This window comes from Enhydra lutris, unplaced genomic scaffold (assembly GCF_002288905.1).
Source record: "Enhydra lutris kenyoni isolate GAN:26980312 unplaced genomic scaffold, ASM228890v2 scaffoldscaffold68, whole genome shotgun sequence".
Lineage (NCBI taxonomy): Eukaryota > Metazoa > Chordata > Mammalia > Carnivora > Mustelidae > Enhydra > Enhydra lutris.
Window position 1 is genome coordinate 13,541,171 of NW_019154152.1, and position 13,345 is coordinate 13,554,515.

The 13,345-nt window shown below is 38.9% G+C and overlaps 1 protein-coding gene across 1 annotated transcript in view; it reads left to right on the forward strand.

Moving 5' to 3' along the window:
- Window positions 1-13,345, forward strand: part of LOC111159356 (ring finger protein 169) — an 81,249-nt gene that overhangs the window by 50,799 nt on the left and 17,105 nt on the right. Inside the window, exons 3-4 of the mRNA XM_022521756.1 lie at window positions 5,363-5,509; window positions 9,374-9,492. Of these exons, the coding sequence (XP_022377464.1) occupies window positions 5,363-5,509; window positions 9,374-9,492 (266 nt within the window). The remainder of the gene's footprint in view (window positions 1-5,362; window positions 5,510-9,373; window positions 9,493-13,345) is intronic.

Here is a 13,345-nt window from a genome sequence, read left to right on the forward strand (position 1 = left end):
TTTAAGATTTTTATTTATTTATTTGACAGAGAGAGATCACAAGTAGGCAGAGAGGCAGGCAGAGAGAGAGGAAGGGGGAAGCAGGCTTCCTGCTGAGCAGAGAGCCCGATGCGGGACTCGATCCCAGGACCCTGAGATCATGACCCGAGCCGAAGGCAGCGGCTTAACCCACTGAGCCACCCAGGTGCCCCAGATTGTTCTTTTTCAAAGTTATCTTTGTTCTTCCTTCTCTATATATTTTAGTGTCAGCCCATCAGTTCCTCCTCCAACAACAACAACAACACCTTCTAGGATTTTGATTGGGATTGCATTGAATCTGTAGGTCGATTGAGGCAGAATTGGCATCTCCATAATATTGAGTCCTCAGACCCATCAACATGATATATCCTGGGGTTTTTTTAGGTCTTCTTTAATACCTGTCAGCAGTGTTTGTGGCTTTCAGTTTCCACATCTTTTGTCAGATTTATCTTAAGTATTTGATATTTTTGATGTTATTGTAAATGGTATTTTTGAATTTTCATTTTCTAGTTGTTCATGTGAGTAAATGAAAACACAATTGATTTTTATATTTTGCTATTCTATCCTATTACCTTGCTAAAACTTCTTAAGTAGTTCTAATAGCCTTTTTGTAGATTCTAGTGGATGTTCTAGATGGAGGATTATTTGTCTGTGAATAATGAATATTGTTACTACCAGATTTCAAGAATTGCTATGATGCTAGTCACTGAGACAGTATGGTATTGGCATAAGGAAAAGACATATAGATAAATGGAATAAAATGGAATATAGTGCTGGAATAGACCCACTCATATATAGTCAACAAATGTTCATCAAGGCACAAAAGTAATTCCGTGGCAAAAGAATAGTCTTGTCCACAGTCGTGCTGGAACAAACTAAATATCCTACGAATATGTAAAAGTGAACCTTGATCTCTATACAATATACAGAAGTTGGTTTGAAATGGTCATAGACTAAACTTACAAGCTAAAATTATGCAGAAGAAAACATAGAAGAAAAAATTTTTGACTTTGGGATAGGCAAAGATTTTCTAGACAGGAACACAAAAAATCCTAATCACAAAAGAAAAAAATTGACATACTGGACTTTATCAAAGTAAAAATTTTTACTTGTTAAGGAAATAAAAAGGCAAAACAAATACCAGGAGAAAATATTCTCAAAATGTGTAATTTGTATCCCGAATGTGTAAAGAACTCTTGCACCTAGCAAGCAATAAGGTTAATAATAATAATAATAATAAGACTGAAAGATTTGACCAGATACTTTACAAAAGAAGATATGCTTCTATGCACATGAAAAGATGCTCAGCGTAATTAGCCCACAGGGAAGTAGTTATTAAAGCCACAGTGGAATGTCCCCTTACATCCTCTAGAATGGCTAAAATTAAAAGGCTAACCATTCCAAGAGTGAGAATGAGTATGAAACTATGAATCATCTGAAACTCTCATGCATTGCTAGTGGGAGTATAAAATGGTATGACCACGATGGGAAACATTTTGACAATTATGTTTTAATTTTAAACATGTACTTACTAGGGACGCCTGGCTGGCTCGGTCAGTTAAGCGGCTGACTTTGACTCAGGTCATGATCTGGGGGTCCTGGGATTGAGTCCCACATCAGACTCCTTGGTCAGCGGGGAGTCTGCTTCTTCTCCCTCTGCCTGCTGCTCCCTCTGCTTGTGCTCTCTCTCTCTGACAAATAAATAAATAAAATCTTGAAAAAACAAAAACAAAAAAATCCATATACTTACTATGTAACCCAGCAGTTCCACTTGTAGCTATGTAGCCAGGCAAAATAAAACATCTGTCCACAAAAAGACTTGTTTTTTTAGCAGCTTTATTTATAATAGCCCCAAACTAAATACAACCCAAATGTCCAACACTCGAATGGATAAACGAATTTTGGTGCTCCCAGGTATACCAGTTTCGACACATGAAGGGGGCACCTGGGTGGTTCAGTCAGTTAAATGTCTGCCTTCGGCTCAGGTCATGATCTCAGGGTCCTGGGATCGAGCAGGGCAGGCGTCCGGGCTCTCTGCTCAGCGGGGAGTCTCTTCATCCCTGTGCTCCTCCCCCTGCTTGTGCATGCTCTCTTTCTCTCAAATCAATAAATGAAATCTTAAAAAAACTAGTGAAGGCAAAGTAAAGATATTTTCAGGAAAAAATTACATGGTATTTCGTGGTAATGTGACTGGGTATGAGATGAATGTACAGAAGTCAGTAGTTTTTCTCTAATTAGCATCTAAAAGAGGCAGTAAAAATCATTCCTTTTACAGTTGTAGGCAGCTTCACTTTGGCGCAGCTTGAGATCGTTTAGCTCCTACTGCCTGCCTCTTGCTGTTAGCATTGGGCTTCTCTGTTATCGCTGTGGCAGTGCCCACCATGGGAACTTGCTCAAGTTGTACAAGCCAATGTCAGGGGGGTTTAACACACTGCGGAGCAAACTTTGGTCCATGGGAGGTTGGAGTCAATTGATCTATGTTTCCCTTTTTCTCACTTCACACTAACAGTCTTGAGATGCGTTTCATGCGGTTTCTCATATTGTCCTCTGTAGCCAGTTACTGGACCAACTGTCACACCACTTTTATTGGCTTTCTTTCCTTGTTATGTTACTCTGTCCTTAACTCCTGCTCCCAAATAAGGTATTTATTATGCATGAGCCTTCTTCTCAGACTCTGTATAGCTCCCCCAAAAAAGTACCTATGTGGCCCCAAGTACTGAGGTTGGGAAACCCTGATCTCTGAAGCCAGTGGTTTGCTTTAAAATCCAAGCTCTGCAGTATTCAGTCTCTGCAACTTTCAACCGCTAAGTGTTAATATTTGGGTCTATAAAATGATAAGGATGGATACACACAGAGCCCTTAATGTTTGAATGAGGATAGCTCTATAAACCTAATGCCTGGAACAAAGAAGAGTTCAGTACAGAGCAGCTATTGATAATTCTTTTTCAAGTGTATATGCTACTTTCTGACACTCCCTGAGGCATTTTCCCAGAATATGAAAACTCTTTCCTAGAGACCAAGTTCTTAAGTCCTTATGAAAAACAATCAGAAGGGACAAGAAAATAACTTCTACAGAACCCAGTATAGAGAAGACACAAACACGATTCATGTGAAGATTTAAACCCATATGTGGGTTTTTCAAGTTTTAAATTTTTAGCTGTGTTAAGATGACAGTGTTAGAGACTCAACATTGCAATGGAAAGGTGGTTTCACCAGCTATAGTTGTCAAAGTTCATTGTCAAAAACTTTGAAAGCAACAATAAACATTATTAGGAAGCAAAAGGATATACTTTAAAACACTGGTAAAACCAGAGGACATGGGGCGCCTGGGTGGCTCAGTGGGTTAAGCCGCTGCCTTCGGCTCAGGTCATGATCTCAGAGTCCTGGGATCGAGCCCCGCATCGGGCTCTCTGCTCTCTAGGGGAGCCTGCTTCCTCCTCTCTCTCTGCCTGCCTCTCTGCCTGCTTGTGATCTCTCTGTCAAATAAATAAATAAAATCTAAAAAACAAACAAACAAACAAACAAACAAAAAAAAACCAGAGGACATAATATGCAAACTCTGATAACCACTAAACAAAACGCTAAAATATATAAAATAGGAAATTTAATAGTTAAAAAAAAATAGCAATGTTTGTATATGTTATTGGGGGCTCTCCGGTGCATTTAAGAGGTTTAGTAGCAATCCCTGGCCTCCACCCACTGTCTACCAGTAGTATGCACACCCCACACCCTCAGTGGTGACAACCAGGCATTGTTAGATGTACCCTGGGAACATCTAAATCATCTTCAGATGAGAACCACTGAGATAAGCCTAGATTTGAATTCTAGCTCCAGGACTATGGCTCTGTGAATTTGAACACATTACCTAACTCCTAGAACTTCGTTTTCTCACATGAGATAATGTACGTATGTATGACACCTTACACCTAGGACTTGGGTAAATGATAGCAATTCTTGCAATGCTAAAACTAGTTCTCTTTTTTGCCACACTGCCTGTTCATATTGTGAAAATGAAACACCCATTTGTGTAGCCTTTGGCCAATTTGTTGAATGAGAATTTCTCATCAAATATCATCAAAAGGCACTGAGCTTTCATGTGGGCAGTTACCATTGATGTTAGGCTTGCTTTCTCCCGGGCTGTGGATTTGCTTTTTTCCCCTTTGTGTTCTTGTTTGACTTGGGGCAAGTTGGGAATACGTTGTTTCATTTGAGCCCCTTCCTGACATAACATTGTGTATGGTGTTCTTTGTATATTGGTAACCTCTTGAATTAGACTCAGTGTGTTAAAGACTAGTTCAGGCCTGTAGGAATCAGACCTATAGAAATTGGAAAGATAAGACTAAGTCTTAATTGTTGTTTATTGTTATTGTTGATTTTGCTTTTTAACCCTGAGGCAACAGCCAATGAAAAATATTTGTTCTTTAGGTTTATTTATTTTTTGTAAGTATGATTGAAAATATTAGTAGCCTGTAATTGCTTTGCTATTCATATGGCATTTAAGTTTTATTAAAACCCCAGGCAGTGAAGAAAATAAAAGGAGATTTGGAAAGGAAACTTTTAATGCACTATAAGGATACAGCAAGACACTACATTAAGTACTTCATATTATCTCATTTATTTCTTACAACAGTATTTGCAAAGTAAGTAGCATTATCCCTATTCTGTAGGTGAGCATATGATCCTTTCTGATGCTTCTTCCGCCCAAGATCATATAGCTGGTAACTAAGTGACAGAACCACCAGAACCCAGGTTTTTATTCCAAAACTCATCTTATTTTCATAATGCCTTGCTGTCTCCTCTATATTAGGAGCATAGGCCTCTACCTTAAGTTTCTTTGTAAACCATGTATTTTGACCTACCCTGTGGACCACAAGATAATAGCATAAATTGCAGAACATTGAAACTGTGATAATTTTTTCTGTTGTCTCTAGGACTGAAGAACTGTCTTGCCTCGCCCGCTTCTCTGGCCTTCTGTGGCCTCTATCTGGGCTCTTTACACTTAACGCAGTTATATCAGGTTTATGGGAATAAGGAACATTTTTAGGTTCAACCTTTTTTGGCTAAGTGAATCAATCTTATTTTTTGATGATGTGTATTATCTTGGCTTTTATCATTTCAGATTGCTCAAGAATGCAGAGCATTTAAATCTTAAGCCATGCAGTGTATGTTTGGCAAGAATCAAGTAAAAGCAGACTTACTTAAAAATTAAGAGGGCTTTACATCTAGTAAGAAAAATAGTCCCAGACTGCCATGTGATCTGTTCATTCTGATATACTACTGAGTAGATGTTTTGAAGTCTGCTGTTGCCTAAAACTCTCCTTCATGGTGTGATTTGTATTTTTAGCTGAGAGAAGAAAAGTTACAAGAGGAGAAAACCTCTGAAGATCAAATCCACAAGCTGTTATCAGAGGATATGGAAACGGGGAAAAGGAAAATGGATGACCAGAAGAAGAGAGATGAGCCATTAGCACTGAAGACAGATCTGGAACATGTAAGTAGATCACCATCTTGATGGACAGCGGGCTCAAAATCAGTTGTTAGCCCAGGTCACTTGGGTCTGAAAACCTGGGTTGTTGAGCTATGAGGGCGGTAACAGTTGCTGACCGTGTAGTATATGAGTAGTGGAGAACTACTTGTATGAGTAGATGAGAGCTAGAGAGAATAATTCATGAGTGGGACAATAGACTTGGGTAGAAAGATTAAGGGAACAGTCAGAGAAAAAAAAGGAGTGAGGGAAGGGACATAGTATAGAATATTACTTGTGCAAATTTTATATGTATGTTGTCATTTTGACCTACGTGGTGTTATTTGACATTTGAGTTTTGTACATCTTATAACCTAAGCTAGGTTTCCTTAAAGCTTGGATTTGATTTCCCGCTATTCTTTTTAATGCTTTAAGCAACATAGTGCTAGATATAAGGTAGGTCTTCAATATTAGATTACTTAGTTTAACCCTAATTAGACCTCTAATCTTGCCAAATCTTGCCTGAATTTTTTTTGTTACTTATTTACCAAGCAAATTCCTGGAAAAGGTTGTAAGAAAGCATTTTTGGAAGGCTCACTGGATGCTCAAATGGATAATTACAATTGAGTTTTTTTCTTTAATATACTGGATCAGACATTTTCTGTCGCTTGCTCTGTGTACTTAAGATAGCCTTAGAGTTGTAATCTTTTAAAATATTTGTCATTTAAACTCATTAGTATTTCAGGTTAACTTTCTAATTAGCTGGGATTAATAAAGCTTTATTGTATATGAGACAGGCAATAGAGAATAGAGGAAAACAAAATCTCTGCACCAGAAGTTAGCCTTTTAAACATGTCCCAGCATTGTAACAGACTGTACAACTTTGGCCAGCTTAGTTAATTTCACTGTGCTTTTGCTTTACTCTTTGTAAAGGCATTTTTCCTGAACTTTAGGAAATGAAATTATTTAAGCTTTCTTGGATCAGTGGTATTTGCTGTTAACTGTGCATTTTTATCCCAGTTATAACAATAATGCTTATTACTTACTTCTTATTAAAAGTAGTCACTTGGATTTTGGAGGGTTTCACCCTTCTAAAAGATTCAGTTTAACAAACATGAAATATTTGCATTCTCTTAATCCTCTGTTCATTGGGAGCTACAAAAGGAAAAAGACTGGAGAGGATGCAATTTAGCTAGGAAGGTGAGAATGAAATATGATAGCCTTGTGCATACAGTGTGTTTTCTGACTAATAGCCCCAACCAGCCCCAACTGCGGTCTGTGATCTATAGACTACAGCTCTGCCTCCTCACCCCAAGAGGGCCGTCCTTTAGATCCCTTAAACAAAATGACCCAGAAGGACCTTTCTCTTTAGGACAAACGGATCTTGACAAAGAGAGCTTACCTTCCACTGCGGTCCTTTGATATAAAGAACCTGCTGTTTTTGGCCTTGCCAGATCCAAGTTTCCTCCAGGAAATGATCTCTAGTATTAATTCATGTCAAGGCGAGGAAATGGCTCTAATTAATTTTTCTTTTGCCACTACCGGCTTTGAAATAGAAATCACCTGCATTTTGTAATCTTAAAAGAATTGTAACCTAATTGTAATCTTAAAAGTAATCAGGAAGTATAAATCCTCAGACTTGGTGTTTGTTTATTTATTATTTTTTTTTTTTTTGGTAATAGCCAGTTTCACAAAATTTTATATGCAAAAACACATTGAATAAAAACTGACTTATGAACACTTGAAGTTTTAGACTTTTGTGATTTTTACCTCTTTTTCTGTTTGCTTTTGTCTTTTTGGGGATTTTTAAATAGCTCTGATTTTGCTTTAAATGTCTCTTAAGAGTCTTCAGTATTGGAAAAATAATTTCATTTAGTCTACCAAGACTACATTCAAATTGGGACCAAAGAGAGGCTCAGTGGAAAGCCAGCTGAAGGGATTGTATTTTATATAAAGAACAATATGATTAGAGCTGAACTGATTGTTTTACTTTTCTGCACCAAAAGACTTGGTGATTCCCCATTTCCTCTGGAATTAAACGAGAATTCTTTACCCCAATGTTCAGGTCCTTAGTATGGTTTGAACTGCTCTTCCCGTCATTGCTCATACCCCCAAATTCTAGGGAACAGAGCTGTTTGCATGCCCCCAAATATATAACTTTATGCTTTTCCTCCTTAGAGTCTTTGCTCTTACATTTTCATCTAATTGAAATGCTGCCCTGCTTACCTGTTGAAAGACTATTCGTCTGCCCATACCCAGTGCAAAACCTGTCACCCTCCTGGAACTTCGAGGGATTCCTCATTTGTTACTCCCTCCTATTATTTACTCTCGCCCCTCCCAACTTTGTAAATTTATAGGACCAGTTTCATTCTCCTTTACATTATGCTTATCTGTGTTTCTCTACTAGGTTTATAAGTTTGTTGAGTAAGAGAAATGTATCCTAGCTATTTGAAAATCTACAGTGTCTTGTACATCACAAGTGTTTGATTCATGTTTATCAAGTTGAATTGAAATGGAGGAAAGTGCTTATTCTAGAAGAAGATTTACCATCTGTTGTTATCAGTTTGGAGTGGAAATACAATGGACATGGCAATTTATGATTTGTTATGGTACATTAATACCAATAACTGAATTGTTGGAAAACAATTTGGCATAACAATTTTAGTTACAGCAAAGAAAAAGTGAAAACTTGCTCATCACCCAACAACTTAACCCTTATGAACATTTTTGGTAACTGTCCTTCCAGACTTCTTTTCTAAGTGCATATAAAGAAACTTCAACTGTAAATTGAAAAACTCAAAAAGGGAGTCTAAAATAAAATGAAGGGAACTGAATGAGTATCAAGAAAATGGAAAAAGCTGACTCTAGGGGTGTTTAGAAGCCCTTGCAGAGAAAGTGTCATTTGAGATACCCCTGAAGAGCTAATGAATATTTTTTAGGCAGGGAATGTGGCACAAAGAGTTTTGTTTTTTTTTTTTTAATTTTATTTTTTATAAACATATAACATATTTTTATCCCCAGGGGTACAGGTCTGTGAATCGCCAGGATTACACACTTCACAGCACTCACCATAGCACATACCCTCCCCAATGTCCATAATCCCACCCCCCCTCCCAACCCGGCACAAAGAGTTTTAAGCAAAGGGAATAATAGCATGCCCAGAAGGGAGGCTTTGAAATGCTATGATGGTACACGGAGAGTAGAGTGATAGGATTCTATCTCCGTGCTTGATGGTATGGTAGAATCAGAGGGAAGAGAGGCCAGCCGAGCAAGACCAGTAAGTAGATTATTGCAACAGTCCAGGCAGAAGAGGATGAGAATCTAAGGAAAGGCAGTGACAGTGAGTATACCTGGGAAGAGTTAGATCTGACCAGCATTTTTAGGAGTGGAGTGGAGTAGAGTGGAACCGCCATGGAAGCAGCTTGGAGACGGACACTCTGGATTGAAGTCCTTGTGTTAGCTACTTACTAACTCTACAGTCCCCTACATTAACTGTTCTAAGCCTCAGTTTGCCACCTGGAGAGGGCAGGTCATCCCTTCTTAATGGGGCTGATATTAAACACAAATGAAATAAACTATCAAGAAGTACTGGGTGTATTCAGAACCTCCATACACTGTTATTATGACTTTGAAGAAAGGGAAAGGAGAGAGTCAGAGATGGCATTGAGGCTTCTAGCTGGATTGGTAGTGGGGCTTAGAGAAGAAAAGAGTGAACTGAATTTTGGGTATATTAAGTTTGAGCCACATTTGGGATATCCAGATTGGGATCTCTAAGAGGCAGTTGGAAACACAGGTGCTCAGAAAGACATGACCTACACCAGCTGAGAAACAGTAGCTTTGGGAGAGTCCGTGGACCCACCAAATAGTGTTATCTCCCTTGTCTCCTGCCAGTGTCCTGCACGCCTCTCAGATTCGGAGAACGAAGAACCTTCCCGAGGCAAGATGACACAGACCCATCGTTCCGCATTTGTTTCCAAGAACAACTCCTACTCCTTAGCTTTCCTGGCAGGGTAAGAGACTGATACTAGATTCAGTTGCAGTTCTTTCATTTTACAGTATGAGACTGAAGGGGACTGGGGCAGGAGGGAGCAAAAGTATTTGTTGCAGCCACTTTGTGGGAGGTGGGAAGGGGGGAATGATGTGGGAATTGGTTTTCGAATATCCATTTGGAACAAGGAGCTGATCTAAAAGGAATTTTTACATATTTCTGGGATCCTCAGGGTAGGATTATGCTAATTTCTGTGCTGTGAAGTGTGACCTTTCTATCCTAGGAGGGAACCACAAAGATAGCTTCTTTTAACAATATCCAACCATTCTCTCAGTGTACTTTTTTCTCTTAGTAGGAAGTGAGGCCAGAGTTCATTTTATTTTCAATGCCTAGAACTAAAATATATCTTGAATAGGTTTCAAGAGGGCAAACTGAAAAGTTTCTAAGGTCTTCCTCAAGGAATCTCGATCCTTTAGACTTTGCGGGCTGTGGGGAGGAAAAGAAGGAGGAAACGAATGGATGTTGATGATGGAGGAATAATGAAGGACTAGATGGAAGGAAAAAGGAAAGAAGGAGGAAGGATGGAAGGAAAAAGAGCAGGAAGGGAGGTTGGTGGGGAGGGATACATAAATAGGACAAAGGGAAGAAGAGATGGAGGAGGGATAGGAAAGAATCATTCACTCAAGAGGCATTTTGTGAGCAGCTACTATGTGCCATGCTCTCTGTTTAAAATGAAAAGACATCATCTTATGCCATTTTGTTGTCAGTTTCTGGTTAAGACTGGCATTGCGCACCCTTATGTCTGGGGTTCCTCTCCTTCTTCCCAGCAGCCCCGTAAGGTAGATCTCTCTTTCTTGCTGTCCCTGTGGATATACACCTATTTATTCTTTTATTCTGAGGCTTTTTATTTCTAATCACTAATAAATGTGACCCCAGAAAGCTTCCAAGTTTACAAATGTTATAAAGTACAAACTATTTTGATCCTTGATATAGTTTTTATATCTGAATCTCTGAATCTTTTTTGTATGTGTTCTTTTGGAGCAGTCTGATTTTCCTGTTATTTCTGAGGGTAAAATCCACTAGCCCCCCTGCTCCCTTAAATGCCTTCCCTTCACTAGGTAATGGTAACTCCTTCTTCCAGGAAGGCACTTTCCTAGAGTATTTATTCATTTGACATTTGTTTAATGGTCACTATATTGTAGCCACTTAGGTTTGATTGATGTAATCAGAACCCAATAAGAAAGATGTAAGCCAGCATATTTTCCATTTATGGTAAAGATGAAACTCTTACGTTGTGCATATGAGCTTGAACTGCAGATGCCCTCTAAAGTTAAAAAAATTCAAGATTACCTAAGAATTTTTTAGCTGCTGATTGTATATATGGAGTTTCCCCCTTTCACAGCAGGCATATTTTAATGATTATAAGAGAGATCTACAGAAAAGAGAAAAAGATTGTATCATTCATTCCAGTTAAGTCATTATAAATACTCCTGAAAACAAGTAAATATTGCGTTTAGGCAGCCTATGACTAGCTAATTAATATCTCATAATTTGAAATGACTGAGAAAAAAGAGAACTCTTTATTAAATCCAAGTATGATGCCAAGGCCAAATTGCCCCAATTGGTTATCACCAATTCCAGTCTGTACTCTTACAATTCGTTCTTGTAAAGGGGGTGGCAGATTAATATGTCATTACTTAGAAACGCCTTGCAAGGAGCTTAGAAAATTCTCTCTAAGGGGTAAAATGTAAAGCTCTTATGGAGGGGTTTGCTTTTTTAAATTTAAATTTAAATGTTTAAAAAGATTTATTATTTATTTGGGAGAGAGAGAGAGCACCAGTGGGAGGGACGCAGGGAGAGGGGGAGAATCTCAAGCAGTCTCTGTACTGAGCACAGAGCCTGAATCGGGGCTCGATCCCATTATCCTGATATCACGACCTGAGCCAAAACCAAGAGTCAGATGCCCAACCTAGTGTACCACCCAGGTGCCCAGGGTTTGCTTTTGATTATGTGTGGCTCTGGAATCTCTGTAACATATCTTCTTTTCCTTCTCCTTGGCCCACGCTTGCCCTTACTCTGTTGAGCCACAATGGGACTACTTTATAGGAAAAGAGTCACTTAACATTTTACTATTAAGGAGTGTTTGCAATTCGTCTTACACATTTCAGCATTCATTTCCAAATATCCAGGGTTGTGGAGTGAGTTCAGTTATTAGTACAATTATTAAAACAATTCATTGGATTTGGTTGGTAGGCATATCTTTTTAGGACATAGTTCACTGATGTCATGGAAAACTTAGGTTGGAAAATCAATATGGTAATACTGTGAATTGCCTTTTTTATGTAGTCAACATGCTTTTCTTCCTTAGATAAGAAAATATTTAAATTTCAGTTCCAAAGGATACTTAGAAAAACGATATGGACTTGTTAGTGCTGAAATTGTTGCCAGGTGATGGACCCAGCCCATCCCATCCCAAAGATGTCACTGAAGGCTCGTGGTCTCCTTGCAAGAAAGAATTCAAGGACAGATCAGACAGAACAGTTGAGCGGTGCAAGTAGGAAAATTTATGAAAGCGAGAGTCCACTATTGAGATGTGAGGATGGGCAAGCTCTGGGAGAGCGCCCTGGGGTTGGGTGTCTGTCTGTTACTGACATTTGTTCACTAGGGTGTGGGCTATTTATTTCTTGGGAGCAGGGTTTCACACCTTTCCTCCCTACTTGGTCTAGGTCTCTGGCCTTCTTTGTCTTGGATCTGTCCGGTTTGATCTGGCTTCTGTGGCTTTGTTTTTGGAGCACAGCCAGGATGGGTCTCTAACTTTCCCTGATAGCAATAGTAAGCCCTCTTGGCTGGCCTCCAGGCATCCTGTTAAAGCCTAACTAACTTGCCTACTCTAACACAATGGGATGTAGCTTATGGATATATTAAAAAATAATTAGCATGGTGGGGCGCCTGGGTGGCTCAGTGGGTTAAAGCCTCTGCCTTCGGCTCAGGTCATGGTCCCAGGGTCCTGGGATCAAGCCCCGCATCGGGCCCTCTGCTCAGCAGGGAGCCTGCTTCCCTTCCTCTCTCTCTGCCTGCCTCTGCCTACTTGTGATCTCTGTCTGTCAAATAAATAAATAAAATAAAATAAAAAAATTAAAAAAAAAATAATTAGCATGGTGATGGTTGCACAACAGTGTGACTGTAAACTTAAATGGTTAAAATGGTGACATTTAGGTTATATATATTTTACCACTGTAAAAAAAGTATTAAAAAAGTATTAGCATTTTTAATAGCTTTTGGATATTTCACATGCATTTTTTTCCATGTGTTAAGCAACAACAAAAGAATAGGTTTTTGGGGCGCCTGAGTGGCTCAGTGGGTTAAGCCTCTGCCTTCAGCTCAGGTCGTGATCTCAGGGTCCTGGGATCGAGCCCCTCATTGGGCTCTCTGCTCAGCAGGGAGCCTGCTTCCCCCTCTTTCCTTGCCTGCCTCTCTGCCTACTTGTGATCGCTGTCAAATAAATAAATAAAATCTTAAAAAAAAAAAAAAAGAATAGGTTTTCTCCGTAAGTTCTTATCCTAAAGAGAGGTCATATGTAAAAGCTTTGGAAATTTTTATAACTGTATTTAAATCAAATCAATCTGCATTTGTTTTACTTATCTACTTCATAAGTGTTTCTTAAGCCCAAAGTCATGGAGGTAAGAGTGAGTACGCCTAATAGGATGGTTATTTTGGAAGGAATCCATTAATCCCCGGTTCTGGTTATGAGTCTTGCCAACAGCTCAGTCTCTTTTTATGTGAAAAATTCAAAGCAAAGAGGGTTTTTTTTTTTTTTTTTTAAGATTTTATTTATTTATTTGACAGAGAGAAATCACAAGTAGGCAGAGAGGCAG